Genomic DNA, 18,121 nt, shown 5'->3' with positions numbered 1-18,121 from the left:
TTCTATCCTTTTTTTGGTCTGGATTTCGAAATCTTTTGATCTTTTCCGTTCCGACCAATATTATCAAAATATTTTTGGTTTAATAAAAAGGTTTTATTTGGACACAACAGGTATATTATATGTCTAGTTTATTTAGGATACGTAATATATAAAACTGACTTCAAGTATCTCTAATATAGATTGCGATTTGATTTAATTTAGTGAAATTAAACCATACCAGTGGGTATGGAACCCCGAGTCCAGCTTCAATTATAGTGTAAAAAACCTTTCTAAGTTACCTGCAATTAGTGATTAAGGCGATTGATAAATATTTCATAATAATAAATTTAATTTATGTTATTCTGGTTTCCCATATTTCATTCATTTTGTTATAATTTATAAATAAGTATGACGTAATATTTTTCTGTTAAGTGGTAAATGTCTTTTTAATATTTTTAAGTTGGCAAAATGATCTGTTAAAAGGGTGGCACAGAAAGTTATTAATATGTGGGGATATCTAATAAATAGCTGCCGTGCTGGATATTTGTTTTTTTTTTTTATTTACACACAGTATCGACCACGCACCGACCGCATCTACTGTAATAATAGAAAAGCCCAAACACAATACTATTATAGTGATCAACCTACCTAAGGTCTTAATTTAAAAAATGATGAACATATAAATGAATATAATAGAATCAAATAGGTATCAATAATCTTAACGTTATAAATGTTAATATTGATGAACGTTAAAATATATGATTATAATTTTCAAACAGAACAACGGGTCGATTATTTATATAAAAATAGCAAATGATTGCTGTCTGAAAATAATAATTATTAAAATCAATAGATTGCATTCTTCATTAATTTATACATTTAAAATTACATGTAAAAGTACCAAAACAACTCTTTTCGCATTTACTTCATACATAAAGTATAAAAATTTGGCGTTCTGTGAGGGAGGCTTCTTTATTTGACAAGAATATACTTGTCAAAAACTCTTGTGGAATCAGAAAGAAGAACCAAATCTTGATTTTACGAAATGAAGGCTTATCACACGTTCTGTTTGGGAGTATTTTTGTTATCAGGTGATAAGAAGAGTTAAGAGAATTGGAATTTGGAAGGACTTTGTGCAAGCCAGTCTGGGTAGGTACCATTCACTCCATGCAAAAATGCAGCCCTCCTGGTTTCGGCAGCTAGGACTGGAAGTAGCTCTACAAAAGTCTGAGGCTATTGATTGGTGGTATCTCCATTGGCGTCGAGTCGACAATGAAGTACCCAGGACTTGTCCTTGACGCTGGTCCTTTAGGAGCGATCCTAAGCTTATCGGAGCAGCCGTAGCATTGAACCGACATTGAAATCGAATGTGGGTGAACCGAATGTTAGTTGTTGCAGTCTCAGATCGCGATTCATGGCTCTCTATGGAGCTCCAATATGGGTCGACGCTTTCACGGACCAGAATAAAACAAATCTGCGCCGACCACAATGAGCCTAAGCGGTCAAACTCATTAGAGGCTATCGCACCGTTGCATATGAGGCGGGGTGCGTAGTGGCGAGGACCCCACCCTGGAATCTAGAGGCCGAAGTGCTGTCATCGGTGTACTGTGGCGCATTTGTCAATCTGTCTGTCGATGTGATGAAAAAAATAAATAATCAGCCCTATGATTCATACTTTGTTGGCTGCTTGTAACAAAAATATTATGCAACAATGGCGTTATCACAATCGGTATAAAGCCATAAGTATTTGTGGTAACTACCGTAAATTTCATATCATTAACAGGTTCCTTGTGCGAACAAAAGACAGAATGATTGTAAAATACTGGAAATTCAGGCTAAAAAATCGTCTATAGAAGTACAGTAGCAGAAGGTATTTTTTAAAGTTATGCACTCATAACATAGTACATTCAAGCGGGACACAAAATGCAATATTACTTGTTAAGTCCACTTGACCCGCAGGTCCCCTTATACAGGCTGTTTTATTACAGTGCTCGACGATACCACGAAATTCAAAAGAGGCCGCGATAAGAAGCGTATTGTAGCAAGTGATGAAACTTAAGGTATTATTAACACTTTAATAACGGTTACTCTAATGGTTATTAAAACGTCAACCAGATTGTCTATCAACTTAAACTTGAAGCCTTAAAACAAAAGAGCATGCTTAACTAAATTAAATTAAAATTGTTTTAGACGATGAATTCTTACACGACTTTAGCTCTGCAAAGTAGAGTAATGAATTGCCTACTAAACTCTTCTTTTTTATAAGACATTTACTGATATTAAGGTAAAAAGCGTATGATATGTGTGTTTTTTTAATAGAATAGGAAGGCGGACGAGCACATGGGCCACCTGATGGTATGTGGTCACCAACGCTCTTAAACATTCTAAGAAATGTCAACCATCGCTTATATAGCCAATGCTCCAACAACCTTGGGAACTAAGATTTTATGTCCCTTATGTTAAGAATATCAAGTACTGCTGTTTTGCGGTAGAATATCTGATGAGTGGGTGGTACCTACCCAGATGAGCTTGTAATGGTACCTACCCAGATGTGTTTGAAATATAAAACGGCAAATCATTGATTCAATTGTGGCCGTTATTAGTCCTATGTTCTTTTTTTATTTTATCTTAAAACCAAGAAGGTAATTACTTTTTTTATGACAGTGGTTTTCTGATGTGACGTAAATCTCTTTTGTTTTAAATGAATAATATTAATAGAAAAAGTTTAATGTCTCTATGATGTCTTTTTGAAAGACATTTATCAAAAGAGATAATCTCTTTGCCTTGCTTATTTTATTTTTTTTATATTCTTTTAAAAATATCTTATGTTGAATGGATTCATGATTTAATAAAAACACTTTTCTCTGAAATAATTTAAAAGCGAAATTTACGCATTTACGTTTACATAGTTGCGTTTAGAAAAATATTAAATAGAAACATTTTTACATGAGTTTAAAAATAGGAGAACTTTCGATTGAATATTGATAATGCTTAGAATAGATTGTGAATATAACGTTAGATCATGCCTTATTAAATGATAAGTCCGAGAGTTAAAAGGTCAAAACAAAATATTTATATCGCAATAAAAAGCATTCAAATTAAATAATCCCGCATCATCCTGTAAAAAGATGACCTTTAGCGATCGAGCTCCTAAATTAAGAGTCTATCGAATCTTCATGGGCATAATTAAATAATTTGCACTCATACGGTCAGTTGTAACTGTTGCTTTACTTTGTTCGGGCGCAACAATACGTTAATAATTGTTCTAATCACATTTTCCTTGTAGTGTTTTTATAATATACGGTTAGAGACATTTATTTTCTCAAACGATTTACATTTAAATCAATTACAAAATTACAATACAATTAGTAGAAAAATTAAATCGAATAGGCGTACATAGTAATACGATGAATGTTACCATAACCTAATAATACCAGTACAGTGCAAACAAGTACGAATATTTTGTGATGTGAGGTAGGGTAGTCTAGTAAAAAATATAGTGCGATACAAAGTAACGATAACTAAAGGAGGTGACACATTAGATTTTAAGATTTTTTTAAATTAGTGTGCGATTATTTATTATATTGATAGGTAATGTATAATATATAATTTCTGTATTTATTTATGATTTTGCTTATAAATATATATAAATTAGTATAATATGTAAACAATAAATATTTCTTTTAGAATTTTTCATACGATAGTGAAACGGGTGTTAAGTGCAGGGTTTGGTACTTTAGTTTTTTCATTTATTTTAAAACGATGTTTACTTTTTAAAATTATTGTGGATTTATATATATATATATATATATATATATATATATATATAAATACAAAAATTCTTTAGCTATATTACTTAAAAGTACCGACTACTATAAAAATACGATATTATATATACCGCATAGTAATTGTAATATATATATATATATATATATATATATATATATATATATATATATAATTAGAACTAATTAGTAGTCGGTACTTTTAAGTAATATAGCTAAAGAATTTTTGTTAATATTTGTTTGCACGCGTTGATGTCAGATCATCAGTTCGGATTCGAAAAAATATTTTTGCATTCGATATCTCAATTCTTGAGGAAAGTTATAGGCTATTCGCCATCACGCTACGGCCCATTGGGGCGGAGCAGGAACATTTAACGCGGATAAAACCGTGCGGAGCTATTTATGTATATAATGAAGCCTATGTGAATAACACACGAGGAATTTGTACAATTTGAAGTTTTAAGAATGAATACAAATTATCGTACAATTTATTTAATACTATGGGTTGGTAGAGAGTGATAAATAGAACAGCAAATACCGAAAGAATAATTGTAACATGTAAATAAACAATCTTTAGAGCAAATGAAGCGAAATAAGCTGCAAATAAAGACGTGTTCTTTTATATTCTCTGAATTCTTTTGCTTATTAATAAAAAGCCTTTGCTCAGCGGTGAGACATTAACGAACTGGGAGACAATTCTACTTACTTATAACGGTTACTATACATTCCTGATTTTTTTCGAACCGACTTCGACCGAAACGCAACTGGGTCTTTGTTTTAGTAGAATAAGAAAACGTTTAAAGGGCAACAGGTATTTTTTAATTCAATTGCTATTAAGTGACAGTTTGTTACTAGAATTGGCCCCCTGTTCATTAAATTTACTTTAACACTATCTATGCTAGCTTCACTTGTATGTTGACTGTTGGCCTGAAAATCTCGAGGTCCTGAGTTCAATCCGGTCGAACCAGTAAAAAGATATTGAATATCTGTTTTAAGAAATTCTCTGAAATACTTTGGTAGTGCTTACAATGTTGTGTCTGAATTATTTTCGATTGTATCGGCTTTTCTGTCCCAGTGCATTATAAAGAAGGAATAGAGAGTGCACTTGCTTGTGTGTTTTGCACTTGTGTTGTGTTGTTTGCTCACTTGGCATGTCCCCCTTAAAATGCCCGCCATGACCTAGATCGGTCAAAATTAGATCATCATGTCGGTCAAAAAAGTATTAAAAGTAACAATGTCAGTATAATAATTAAGAAAGTCAATATTAACTACTTATTATTTCGTATCGATTTGAAACTTTCGAAATAAATATTTTTGGATGACAATTCAAAAATCCTTTACGATTGATTTAATGTAATGCTAACTATTAAACACCCTAATAAATTCGGATTCGTTTCATTTAAGGAGTCTTATTCATTACACTGGCGAAAAATCAGGCATTTTTTCAATCATAATTTACTTTATTCAAGTAAATGTTCAATATTATGCTATTTACATAATGATGTCTGAGAATTATTTATCTTACTTAATGCGTTTGTGGTATTTAATCATTATCGTGTTTGGAATTATATATTTATTTGTAAATATTATATGCCAAAAACTTTGCAGAAGTACATTTCAAGCCTGATTCTAAAATTATAATTATTGGTTAGCAACTGTTTAAGCAAGACGTCCTTACTTATAAAAGTTGTTTAGCAGCTAAACATTGATTTCGCTCTTTCTGTCATAATACGTTTTACGTTCGAAAGAAAAAGACACAACATTGTTTGACTAATCACCTGCTAAGCAATGTTTGTGAGTAAGCTTGTAAGTTATTATTATTAACTAATTATAGGCAAACAGAGACAAAAAAATTTATTTTAATTTTTATACTAACTTATAAGAAATTTGTTACTTTATAATCATAGACAGACACTTCCGTTATATTTTATATTGAATAAGTATATTACTATGTAATTAATTATTATCATCGTAACTTTAATCGTTCGCAATATATGTTATCCAATTTGAATATTATATTCGGCTTTTAACCGTTCATAAGTGTTCTCATAAAGGATTGCTTAAATGTCGTTAGGTATAAATCACTATTAAAGGGTCCTGACTCAATTATTGTTCTACTTGAAAACTGTCTGAGCCGAAACTATTTCTTGTACAGGGGTGAACACTAACGTCACATTGATGGGGCAGCTATTAGAAGTTTCATAGACAACATTTATATGGAATATTTAGAAGAAATAGTTTTGAATTTTGTACCGCGTATTTATTATATACAAACTATATTACATTACTAAACTGTGGGCGTTGTTTCTGACGGAAAATTAATAAAACGTAGGGATTATTAGTATATACTGGTATATACCACCCACTCATCAGTTATTCTACTTGGTATTGTTGTATTCCTGTTTGAAGATCCGTTGTTCGGTCGCTTGTTGGAAATTGTTCAAGAAGGCATATGATAATAATGCGAAGTCATTATATCCTAATTTATTATCAGCACCTTAACTTTATAGTTTCGACTTTATAATTTGTTAATGTTATATATTTGTTGAGGTGTATCATATTTGATACACGAAAAGTTTTATGAGAATTTTTTTTAAGTCTCAAAATCGTCTAAATATAAGTGAGCGGCGTCATTTATTGATAAATCACAGAAATTTGTTGTTGCGTTTTGGGATTCAATCAAATAAAATATTATTTCTCATCAAAATAAATAACATATTAATTTTAACCGCTCCAGCGTTCGCCCGGTAGTTTTTCAGAAATATGAGGAGAAATATTTTCTTTGATCTGAGATGTTTCTTTCCGAAATAATTAATAAAGAAGTATAATGCTAGAAGCATTATCATATTGACAAAAAGTATTTGACTCTGACTATATCAAAGTTTCACTTGAACATGTTGTAAGCATATTTATGGATTACGAACTTTCTTTATTTAGTTTTAGTTCTCAATATAAATATAATTGATACGACAACGCTACAAGGGAAATGGGATGCAGAATAAAGCTATGTGTTTTCTAAGTGTCACTACCTATATGAGAATTTTCCGACATCTTACGAGAAAGCGTCGATCGGCTCGCAAGCAGAAAAACTATAAAAGATTTGATACCAAGAAGTTAAGAGTAACATGGAGAAAGTCACGCTGATTTGGTAATTATATTTTTCTATATAATATAAGTGAAATAGATTTTAACCCTATATATTCTCGAAACTTTTTTACAACAAATTTCTATAATTTTCACATATTATATTATTTATTAATCCTAAGACTCCAATAGTGTAATTCGTAGTTTTTTACTCAATTTTTTTTTGTAAGACAGATTAGGTGTAGGTAAAAGCCGATGTGGCCCAGTCGGTAGAAAACTTTTATTTCAACCGTAAATCTAGAGATCAGTTTGAGGGAAAACCATAGAAACCATACATAAGCCCATTCATATACTTAGGAGCGCGCTTCAAGCTAGTAATACTTCAGATTTCACTCGCGCATCTCTTCGTTATTCGTTATATAATCGAATTACTAATATTTATGTTATAATTATATTTAGATATAATTTTGAAATCGTACCCAATTGTATAAGTAATATATAAGTAAATGATGTATGAGTATGTATATATGCATTGTTGTAGAAATTCGTACACATAGTAATTATAATATTTTAAATATAAAAGTGACTATGTCTGTATGTTACGCATTCAAGGCACGCCTTCATGAAAGCAAGCTTGAACTTCAAGTTAGAATATAAACACATTTTTATTTATGTGCTTAATTTGTGTTTATAATTCATCTCGTGCTTGATGGTGAAGGAAAACATCGTGAAACCTGCATGTGTATAATTTCATTGAAATTATGCTACATGTGTATTCTACCAACACGCATTGGAGAAGCGTGGTGGAATAAGCTCCAAACCTTCTCCTCAAAAGGGAGAGGAGGCCTTAGCCTAGCAGTAGGACATTAACAGGCTGTTACTTTACTTTTTTTTCTTTTATACCAAACACCTACCCAACCTCCAAACACGCGGGCAAAGCCGCGAGCGAAAACTAGTTGTAAATATATTAAAAAGCATTTATTTTTATAATTGTTCTAACTGTACACCACCTCAGCGTTTTATTAATCTCATCTCCTTTATCCAAAGGTTGTCTGTAAGAGTTCGGTTTCCTAGCGATAAGATTGTACCGTTTATATCATTAATTTATTTTTCTATTTATATCTGTATTGTTCTTTTTTTTTCCTTTATTTTACCTGAGAGTTTAGTCATCAGATTGACTACCCCCGTACAAGCACAACACATTATAATGATACTAAATCAAAACAACTTAACACCTAATTAACTTAACATTACTTCAATAATATAATACATCCATAATCTTTTCTTTTGTATATAAGGTAGTATTGAAAATGAGCAAGTATTCTATATATACATTTTCAATAATAGCTTAGCTTCGTTTGATGATGGTACCGCAAGCAAACTATTACATATACCCACATTATATGATTTTAATAAACGGGGCCGGAACGACGCATTCCGCGCACATTCCATCAATCGGTGATAAACATCATCCATGCAGTTACATTGTACGCATTTATAGGTGTTGGTTTTGCCCATCATAAAATTAAATTTGTTTGACGGAATATGACCGGAACGAAGTCTCATAAATGTCACAATATTTTTTCAGCTACTTTTAATTTTTTGAAACCATGGGCAATGAGTAAGTTCACATACAATTGTCTTCTACTATATACCTTTATGTCGCGATCGTTCATCAAAATATTCCTGCCAGTTTTGTTTACATGTTTTCTTGAATTTATTTAAAATTTCACTATGCAAAGGGATGCACTGATAAGGAATTCCGTCATGAATAGCTTGTTTTGCTGCTTTGTCAGCTTCCTCGTTGCCCACGATTCCAACACGTGAAGGTATCCACTGGATAATTATTGTTTTATTTGCACTTTGTCTATTGCATATAAACTCTAAAATATCATAGGCTACCGGGTATCCTCGAAAGGTCGAGGTTAACCGAGCCAAGTGAAAAAGGGCGCTCTTTGAATCCGACAGTATAACATCCTGACTTCCGGCACAAGATGACGCATATGACAATGATTCCGAAATTGCAATCGGCTCACTATGCATTATAGATATATCTGCCTAAATTTTAAATTTAATTCTTATATCTGCCTGAGGGTCAAAGATTGCTGCATCTGTATGTTTCCTTGACTCTTTTGGTGTATAATAAAAACATATTCTATTCTATTATATTCTAAATGTTATTCATTATTTAGCTGTCCACGTTAAATAAGCTCAAAGCTTTACTACGTCATACTGTAAATCGTTGTTCATTGGTATGATAATTGCAAAAACATTATTAAATAAAGAAGCTTTATTTTATATTATAAAGAAAATAATAATTAAAAAGGAATTATAAAAAAAACCCGACGGCGTTTACGTAATTAACTGGAAAGAGAATAACAATCTCTATAATCTACTTAACGTTAGAATTATAATAAATGATCTTCTTTATGTTTCCTAATATATGTATAATAAATATATATTATATAATATAAATTATGTAATTTGATAAATAAGACATTTTTTCTAAATATTTTAATGGGTTTTCACATATATTTTACTATTTAATATATTGTTGTTATTGACTACCGTTGTACCGATAAAAATGTTTTTAATTACTTTAAAACAAGTCTTAATTGGACTGTTTTATCATACATCCTTTCTCAAATGTCGCTTAAGTCTCTTTATATATTTTGTATTTACGTTATAGGTACATTGTGCTCGTTATCGTATTACTAATGCAATGACGGTTAATTTTAATAACTTTGTAATTGATAACATTATGAAATATTTTAATTACGTTCGTTCATGATGTGAATATTATGAGTTTTGCCACATTTCAGGAGTAAACAATTGCATTTTTTTTAAATACTGGTTCTGAAATTTATTATTTTTAAAATTACATTTAATTTGCTGTACATTTAATTAAATTAATGTAAACCTTAAACAATTAATTAAAAATTATGAGATAGATTAAATGTATCCAGAAAGAAATGGTCATTATTAGATACCGTTTGCCGAGTGAGATTTTAAGTAACTTTATGGAAATTTCATTGATATAAATACATTTATTCAATATTAAATGTTACATTTTTAATAATTATTTGTCTTTAAAAACTATTTCTATAATTTAGTAATCATTCCCAGATGATTTGATCACCATCAATCGATATTCTTTTATCGATGTTTTCCTTAAGTTTCGTTGATTATAAATGAAAGCATTTTACATCAACTAACCTTAAAGAGATTAATGAATTATATATTATTTAATTAAATAAAGTATAAACATATATTTAAATATTATTAATATATTCATTTGCTTATTAAGATAATACATTGAGATTTCCGAAACAAAAATAATAGTAATAAATAATAATTATTTCATTTCGGACCTCATGGATTCCTCATGTAGATATTAGTAACTCACACAACTTGCAAAATTCCTCAATTTTTAGGATCTTTTATGTTCATCACTAAAAAACCATCTGAAAATACGTTTATCTATCGTAGTTAGTTGACAAAGCTTTTGCTTAGTATATTCTTAACATTAACTAGACAAAAGACAAGACATCGAACGAATCATCGCACCCCATTGAACATTCTAGAATTCATCTTGAAATATCTAGGATGTTTTCCAACCTTTGCTTGATTTCTTAAGTTTATTAACTCAATAAAAAACTTAATCCACAGGTTAATAATAAGCATTATGATAGCCACTGTGTCTTATGGCTTCAAAAGTACAGATCCGATAGAGTACCATGGACTATGTATGAACATGTTTATAAATGACATAGAAAAATTGAAGAAGTTGGAAAATTGTACAATCGTGGTTGGAGATTTAAAAATTTCACTTCTAGAGAGAACGAAGCCAAAGGATTTCAAGAATCTCACATTTCCTAAATTAAAAGAGGTCAGTATGGATACGGTATTTAAAATGATTTTGGTGTCGTTTGTTGCTTAACAAGTATCTCCACAAATTTATGTACTTTTATTTCAAGAAATGAGCCACCTGATGGTAAATGGTAACCACCGCCCATAGACATCGGCACTGAAAGAAGTATTTAACGTAATATTCTTGCTATCAAATAATATTACACATTATATTTTAGAATGCCAACAATTATAATTATAAAGCTTTCATCATTTATTAAAATTTTATCATTATTTATATGCTACCTAAGGAATTCGTAGATAACGCCAACCATTCTCAAATATATTTTTTCCGTATGTTGCTGCAGGATTTTAAGCCAATATAGCAATTAAATTAATTCAATCACGTTAGTACAATAAAAAATAAAACATAAAAAGGTTTACTTCATAACTAATTTGTTAACAATATTTAAAAGCACTATTGTTCTTAGTAAATATCAAACAATAAAGACGAATAAAATATTGTTTACAAACTAAGACTTTCTTTATTGAATCAAGCATGGGTACTTGTTGTAGCCTATTCCTTGGAATTATATTCAATTGTAAATACTATCAAAAGTTTTATTAAGAAGCATGAATAAAATTATTTTATTGCTTCTATAAAATCTAGAGGCAAATTATACGAGTGAGGATCCCAAGGGCTCAATTCAAATATAGCGGTAATAAAAAATCAATAAGGTTTCAAGTAATTTTAAGGTTCTAAAAAATCTCAATAGCATCCTCAACCTCAATAGGGGTTAAAGCTGTTTAGAAAGTTGACAGTGTTATATTTGAGTGCTCCATGTACTTCCCCAGAAAGTAAGTAAAGCCATTGGCACCAACCAATTGTGCATCTGGGGGCCAATTCTGCTAAGAAATTGTCACTGTATCGCAATCAAATCGGAGCGTTATCGTTGACGTTTATCTATTTTCCTGTTCTTTAATGTAATTATATATCATTGATATAAAAGTTTACAATTAAAATTGGTTTTAACATATATGGATGTATCGTATACGGTAACGTCATATAGGTTTGCTTCAGATCCGAATATATATATAATCGTCAAAGTTGAACTGGAATTGAATCGGCAATGTATCGCTATCGTTATAAAATAGTAGAATGGACAAACTAATGCTCATCATTCCGTCTCTGTTAGTTGGTTAGTGCCAAAAAGCCGAGATGGCCTAGTGGTTAGAACGCGTGAGTCTTAACCGACGATCGTGGGTTCAAACCCGGACGAGCACCATTGAATATTCATGTGCTTAATTTGTGATTATTATTCATCTCGTGCTTGACGGTGAAGGAAAACATCGTGAGAAAACCTGCATGTGTCTAATTTCATTGAAATTATGCCACATGTGTAGTCTATTATGCAGCATGTATGCCGCATTGAAGCAGCGTGGTGGAATAAGCTTCAAACCTTCTCGTCAAAAGGGAGAGGAGGCCTTAGCCCAGCAGTGGGATATTAACAGGCTGTTACTTGGTTAGTACTTGAGATTACTCGTTACGATCGATTACTGGTCAGAACTTTGTAAAAGGCTTTATTCAATTCGATCCTATATTGCTCATAAACTAAAACATATTATAAATGATTTTTGCTTTGTATGAAATGGTCATTCCAATAAAACTTGTTTATTTACAAGTGTGCATATACTACACTTTGCTACTACAAACAATACAGCTTTGTCCTGCTATTTCCTGGTTAAAAGAAATATTTTTTTAAGTTTTATTTATTTATTTTACGAACATCAACATCATATAACATGATATTGATTGTTTGTTTTACATTTTTATTGAAAAATGTGCAGCACCCAGACAAGTTGAAGAGGCGTTAATGAGTGCTAAAAATTCACGTAAATGTTAATTTTTTAAGTGTTAACTTGTTTAGATTACAAATAAATAAAAATATTACGATGTTCGCACCACATTGTTGAATGAAAGACCATACTGGATATTTCGTTCGTCAATTTGGTTTATATAGTGATCCGATTTTTTTTCATAATAAAGTTATAAATTTTTAATGTTTTGCATTTTCAGGTTACAGGATACATGGTTGTCTATCGAGTTGCTGGTTTAGAAACACTCAGCAATTTGTTACCAAATCTAGCGAGGATACGAGGGAACACACTTTTGTATAACTACGCATTGATCGTGTATGATGTCGAATATCTAAGGGAAGTGAGTTTATTTTATTGTATATTGAAAATACTTTATCTAAGAAAAGAATATATTCAATTGTATGTATAGGTTTTTATTCATAAACATTTCATTACACTTACCAGAAATAAAACAGATACACAAAAAAGTCAAAATAGAAGTATAAGTCCTAAGAAGTACAAATAATAAAAACACACATATAAAGTTTAAAAATAACGTATTTATTAAAAAAATTAAGATAAACCCTCTGTTACATAGATTAATTTAAAGAATATAACGTTCTTATGAAAAAAGAAAGTCGAGTGCAAAGACAAATGATGTTTATGTTTAAATAAAGTCAGAATTCGAATACACAAGTTACAAGTTAAATAATATAATTGTTTATATATCTGACTTAAGCAAATAAATAATAACTTCGCAAGACATAATATATGAATGAAAATAAACGTAATATTATGTATAAGAACATAACGACGTTAAGCTTTGCGATGTCACCTCACTACACAAACAGATGTAAAAAACAAGCTTTGCTTTGTACCTAAATAATAACATTTAGTATACTAGTTTTTACTGTCAGTAAATGTAGTGTATGCAAAATTTCAGCTCAATCGGTTGAATATAACCAGTTTAAAATTCAGTTGAAACATTTGACTTAAACATAGAAACAAGCGTTAAATGAAGGCTTGTATGCACAGAATGATTATTACTATCGTAGTATAAAACATTTACATTTCCAATAATTATCAAAGTAATTATTATTATAAACAAAAACTTCTCATCCAATATTGTTATAGATCGGCTTAAATAGTTTGATTAAGATAGACAGAGGAGGTGTAATAATCTGGGGTGGTCCCCTTACCTGCTTTGTTAATACAATCGATTGGAATGCTATCGCTCCGAGATCTCGACATGTTTTAAGTTCACCAGACAAACATGCCCAATGCAATTTTCCTTGCACTTGTTCATCTAATCCCGCAACTAATCGGTGTTGGAGCAATAAGTAAGTAATTGTCATTGTCTAAAGTTAAATTAAGAATTTGCATATACTTCAACCTATATATATGTATAACTATAACCCATATTTATTCTTCATTGCAGTAATAGTCATTAATGTTCCACTGCTGGAGAAATATCTCTTACCCTGTTTAATTAGAAGGGTTGAAGCTATTCCATTGCTGCTGATCATTGTTGGTTGTCATCCGCCACATGCAGATTTTCTCACGATATTTCCTTTTATCCTCGGGGACAGAATTTTAATAAAAAAATTAGGTATATGAAAACTCATCTGACAATATATTATATATTATCATGATATTTTTTCTGATATCAGCGACGTATTTTACCTACTAGATCATTGCAAATTTTTATATCAATAATACTTGTTGACAGGGTAACTTTTTTAAATTTTGAGTTCCTAAAATGGTTTTCAATAAAGAAAGAAGATTTTTTTTTGAGTAAATTTGCTAAGATTGGTATTTTTTAGGAAATGTCAGATTTTCCTTGAAGGACCAGACAGTTGGAATTGCAGCAGTAAATGTCTCGGTTGCCGTAATACAAATCCAAACAGTTGTACACTTTGCAGAGAGTACATATACAAAGAAGAATGTGTCTCGCGTTGCCCAGATAATACGTATGTACTATGACGGCTTCATTTTTCATTCAGTTCAGCTATATTTTAATGTTTCAAAATAATAATAATTTATTATTAATAATTTTCAGTCGTGTTCTATCAGTGAGCAATCATTGTGTTACAATCGATGAATGTATCCATTTGAATCGTTGGGAATGGAATAACAAATGCGTATCAGAATGTCCTAAAAACTTTGTTCAGTGGATAGAAGCTGGAAATACAACATGTATTCCTTGCCATAACTGTCATCAGGTATGAACCTCTACTGAGAATCTGCTAAAAGATAATATATAAGAAGGGATAATCAACCAAATTTGAATATTTAATTTATATTTTTATTTCCAGACTTGTGGGAACATGACTATACAAACTTTAGATACCATTCAACTGGCTGAAAAATGTGTATATATCAACGGATCTTTGAGTATTCATATTTGGTCTATACCAAATGCTGGTAATGAGCTAAGATATTTCATGAAAAATATTGTAGAAGTATCAGATTACATTAAAATTTATGGTTCTATCACACTAACTTCGCTTGATTTTCTTTCGTCACTTCAAAGGATTAAGGGTCGCCGTTTGTTTAATGGAAAATATAGCTTAGTTATTTATGATATGCATAATCTTCAATCTCTATTTTTACCACACATTATAAAAGGGCTTATTGTAGAAAGGGGAACTGTAAGATTTTATAGAAACCCCATGCTCTGTATGCATCAAATAAATAAGTTGACGCAAAGGTTTCCAGTTGCACCCAATGAGCTCGACATACCTCAGGGGATGAATGGATATAGCGGTAGTTGTAATGAAATGTTTCTTCAATTGACCATACAAGTAAAGAACGAGACATTTGCTATTGCATCGTTCTTTTCGAAATTGAAAGCGATGCATTATACAGTTTTATACGTTAGGATACCTCATGGGACGAATGCTTCAATTGTGCCAGAAACATGTAGTGATTCGGAATGGTTTGCAATTAATGTTCCAGATACATATAATAATTTTGTTCAAGTTCCATTACCATCTCTTCGACCTGCATCAACTTATGCTATTTGTGTAGAAAAATATGACCCAACATCACGTCATCTGGCACGTAGTAGTATTGTTAAATTCAAAACTTTTGTCGGTAAGCCTGAACCACCATTTATATTGGAACTGGTCGCATCCTCGTCTAACGTCATCGTCATTAGATGGGTGGATCACATGGATTACCGACCATTTATAACACGCTATGAATTAGATATTAATCTGGTTGATATTAACAATGATAATATTATTACAAGAGATCATTGCACTATCAATGATGATGAGATGTTTGATATAGACTATTCACGACACGCAAAAGTAATGCGACCACCAAAGAATTATGAAAGAGGTTGCGAAAGTATGTGTGGTATATTATCTTCCGTACCTATTGGTACTATGGTTGAAGATTATTTTGACGTATGCGATTCTATTGGTGATTGTGACGATGATTCTAAAAGATCTGAAAACTCCAGTGTTAAAGGAAATATTATAAGTTTATCTTTAGATATCAGTGGTCAAAGGAATGACTTTCAAGTCGGAGGCTTAGCTCCATTTAGAGATTATAAATTTCGTTTAAGAGCTTGTACCAAAGATTTATGTAGTCGAACGGCTAAAAATGTCGTTCGAACTCTGCACTCAGAAAATGCAGATATAGCTTCTATAACTCATAAGAGTGCCATTAACTCAGGGTTAATTTATGTAGAATGGGAACCACCAAACGTAACTAACGGACCATTATTGGCTTATACAATTGAAGTTTATCCAAATGTTAAGGTAAGCGATATGAACCATTTGGTACCACAAACATGGTGCGTTCCTGGTAATGAAACAAGCTTAACTGTGAAATCAAATAAAGCTAGTAAATACTTAGTGAGAATATGTTCTACGACGTTAGCTCACGCATATGCGTGTAATGACTGGATAAAGATTGATGGTTTTGTTAAATATGAACTGGTTTGGTGGTGGACTGGAGTACTATTTGGGTTATTCTTATCCGCGTTCTCATGGGTCATAGGCTGGCGTTGGAAAAGAAGAATAAGGAGAAGTGACAGTATACCATTATTTGACATTACGTCCAGTTACCGTCAAGAAAGTGAACCACCAGCTACCATGCTATCAGATTTTGTGTCATTGCATAATATTTCTTTACGCGATTTACGAGATTTATCTTAAATCATATATTTGAAACTTCTGTTATGTTAAATAGAAAATAATGAAGTAAAGTTTGAAAGTATGTTCAGGGCATAATAAATTCTTTAAACAGTGAAATTGCGCATGCTTTGTATAATAGCTCAAGGATTATGCATAAGCTTAAAAAAATAAAGCGTAGTTTGAATTTAATGATGCTGGTCTTTTCAAACAGGTTATAAAATTTTCGGAATTATCAAGTCATTTTAAAGTAAAAAGTATTTCAGACGAGAGGACAGAGATATTGAGTTTAATTTTGTGTAATGGAACAAAAAAATAAATGTTTTCAATGTCTCTTTAACTTTCTTAAGTGGTTGTTGTAGAAATTTAAATTATTTTAAAAATATTTCTGACTAAAATGACTTCTGAATATTATTTATATTTAGAAGTCATTTTTTATGCTTATAATTTGTTTTACTAACATTGAAAGTAATTAAATTAACTCTATTTATAATTGTTGTATGTTTATATCATTTATGACTCATAAGTTACGAAGTAAATCTTAGTTGTATAATTAAATTTTGTACATTTATACAAATAAATTAAATTGAAATTTCTATCTGTGATTTCAAAATAACTGTCTACCTTTACGTTAATATGGCTGTTTGTGAGTTACAAAAACCTTAAAAACATTATATTAGATTACCGCTGCTACCCAATAATTTAAATATTTTATATGTATAACTCAAATATGTATTATGTAAGTTATAATGGCAACCTTTAAATGATTTTCGTCACAAGCTAAATAGACTAGTCTAACAATAAAATTAATCACATATTTAATAAAAGTGTTAAGTTATGACCATTAATTATTTCCGTCTTGGCCACACAAAATACATTTCCTGCTTTTAAGATTTTGAATTATATAAAAGTTTCATTTCAACATCATATTAGATTTTGAGAAATTCTCAAATGAAAAGTTTTATTACGGACGTTAGTCAAATAAACTATTATATAATTTTAAGTAAACGCGTGTAGGAGTTTTATGAAAATTTTATTATTTTCTTTGTTTTATATTTCTATTTATATAAGTGTGGCGTTACTTCAGATGTTCTGATTCTAGTCTACTATTAATTATCTTTGTGCTTATTTAGTGGTAAGGTTTTGTGCAAGCCCGTCTGGGTACCACCCACTTATTTAACAGTCAAGCAGCAATACCTAGTCATCTTGTGTTCCGGTTTAAGTTTGGTGAGTCAGTGTAATTTCAAGCACAAAAGCAGAAATTGGTGTTCCTAATACTACAAATACAATAATCTAAAATTGGATTCTCGAAAAGTCATCACTAGGGATTGATAAGAATTAATTAACCCTAAGAATTAATTTCTGAAAAAAAAAGTTAAGTTATTAGTTGTATTAGTTACGTAGTTTAAGTTATTACGAAAT

At 30.7% G+C, this 18,121-nt stretch overlaps 1 protein-coding gene across 5 annotated transcripts; it reads left to right on the top strand.

Annotated features, from left to right (window-relative positions):
• Positions 1–3,205: 3,205 nt before the first annotated feature.
• On the top strand, positions 3,206–17,093 carry LOC126769377 (insulin-like growth factor 1 receptor). 5 transcript variants are annotated; one of them, XM_050488112.1, is made up of 8 exons: positions 3,206–3,282; positions 6,708–6,912; positions 10,518–10,737; positions 12,775–12,915; positions 13,689–13,894; positions 14,378–14,524; positions 14,614–14,776; positions 14,870–17,093. In XM_050488112.1, the coding sequence occupies exons 2-8, from the start codon at positions 6,890–6,892 to the stop codon at positions 16,721–16,723; spliced, it is 2,754 nt and encodes a 917-aa protein (XP_050344069.1). In that variant the 5' UTR covers positions 3,206–3,282; positions 6,708–6,889; the 3' UTR covers positions 16,724–17,093. The 5 variants fall into 5 exon arrangements, with proteins under 5 accessions (XP_050344069.1, XP_050344065.1, XP_050344067.1 ...); XM_050488108.1 differs by having other exon boundaries at positions 6,702–6,912; XM_050488110.1 differs by having other exon boundaries at positions 3,206–3,478; positions 6,702–6,912.
• The last annotated feature ends 1,028 nt before the right edge of the window (positions 17,094–18,121 follow it).

This window comes from Nymphalis io, chromosome 7 (assembly GCF_905147045.1).
Source record: "Nymphalis io chromosome 7, ilAglIoxx1.1, whole genome shotgun sequence".
Taxonomy (NCBI): Eukaryota; Metazoa; Arthropoda; class Insecta; order Lepidoptera; family Nymphalidae; genus Nymphalis; species Nymphalis io.
Note: the sequence above shows the minus strand (reverse complement) of the source record. Positions and strands in the feature narration are given on the sequence as shown.

What these genes read in the sequence shown, in the direction of transcription:
- LOC126769377 (XM_050488112.1), top strand. Translation starts at nt 6,890, where the DNA reads ATGGAGAAAGTCACGCTGATTTG. An exon ending in CATTTCCTAAATTAAAAGAG is followed by an intron (nt 10,738 to 12,774) that starts GTCAGTATGGAT and finishes TTGCATTTTCAG; the next exon opens with GTTACAGGATACATGGTTGT. An exon ending in AATCGGTGTTGGAGCAATAA is followed by an intron (nt 13,895 to 14,377) that starts GTAAGTAATTGT and finishes GGTATTTTTTAG; the next exon opens with GAAATGTCAGATTTTCCTTG.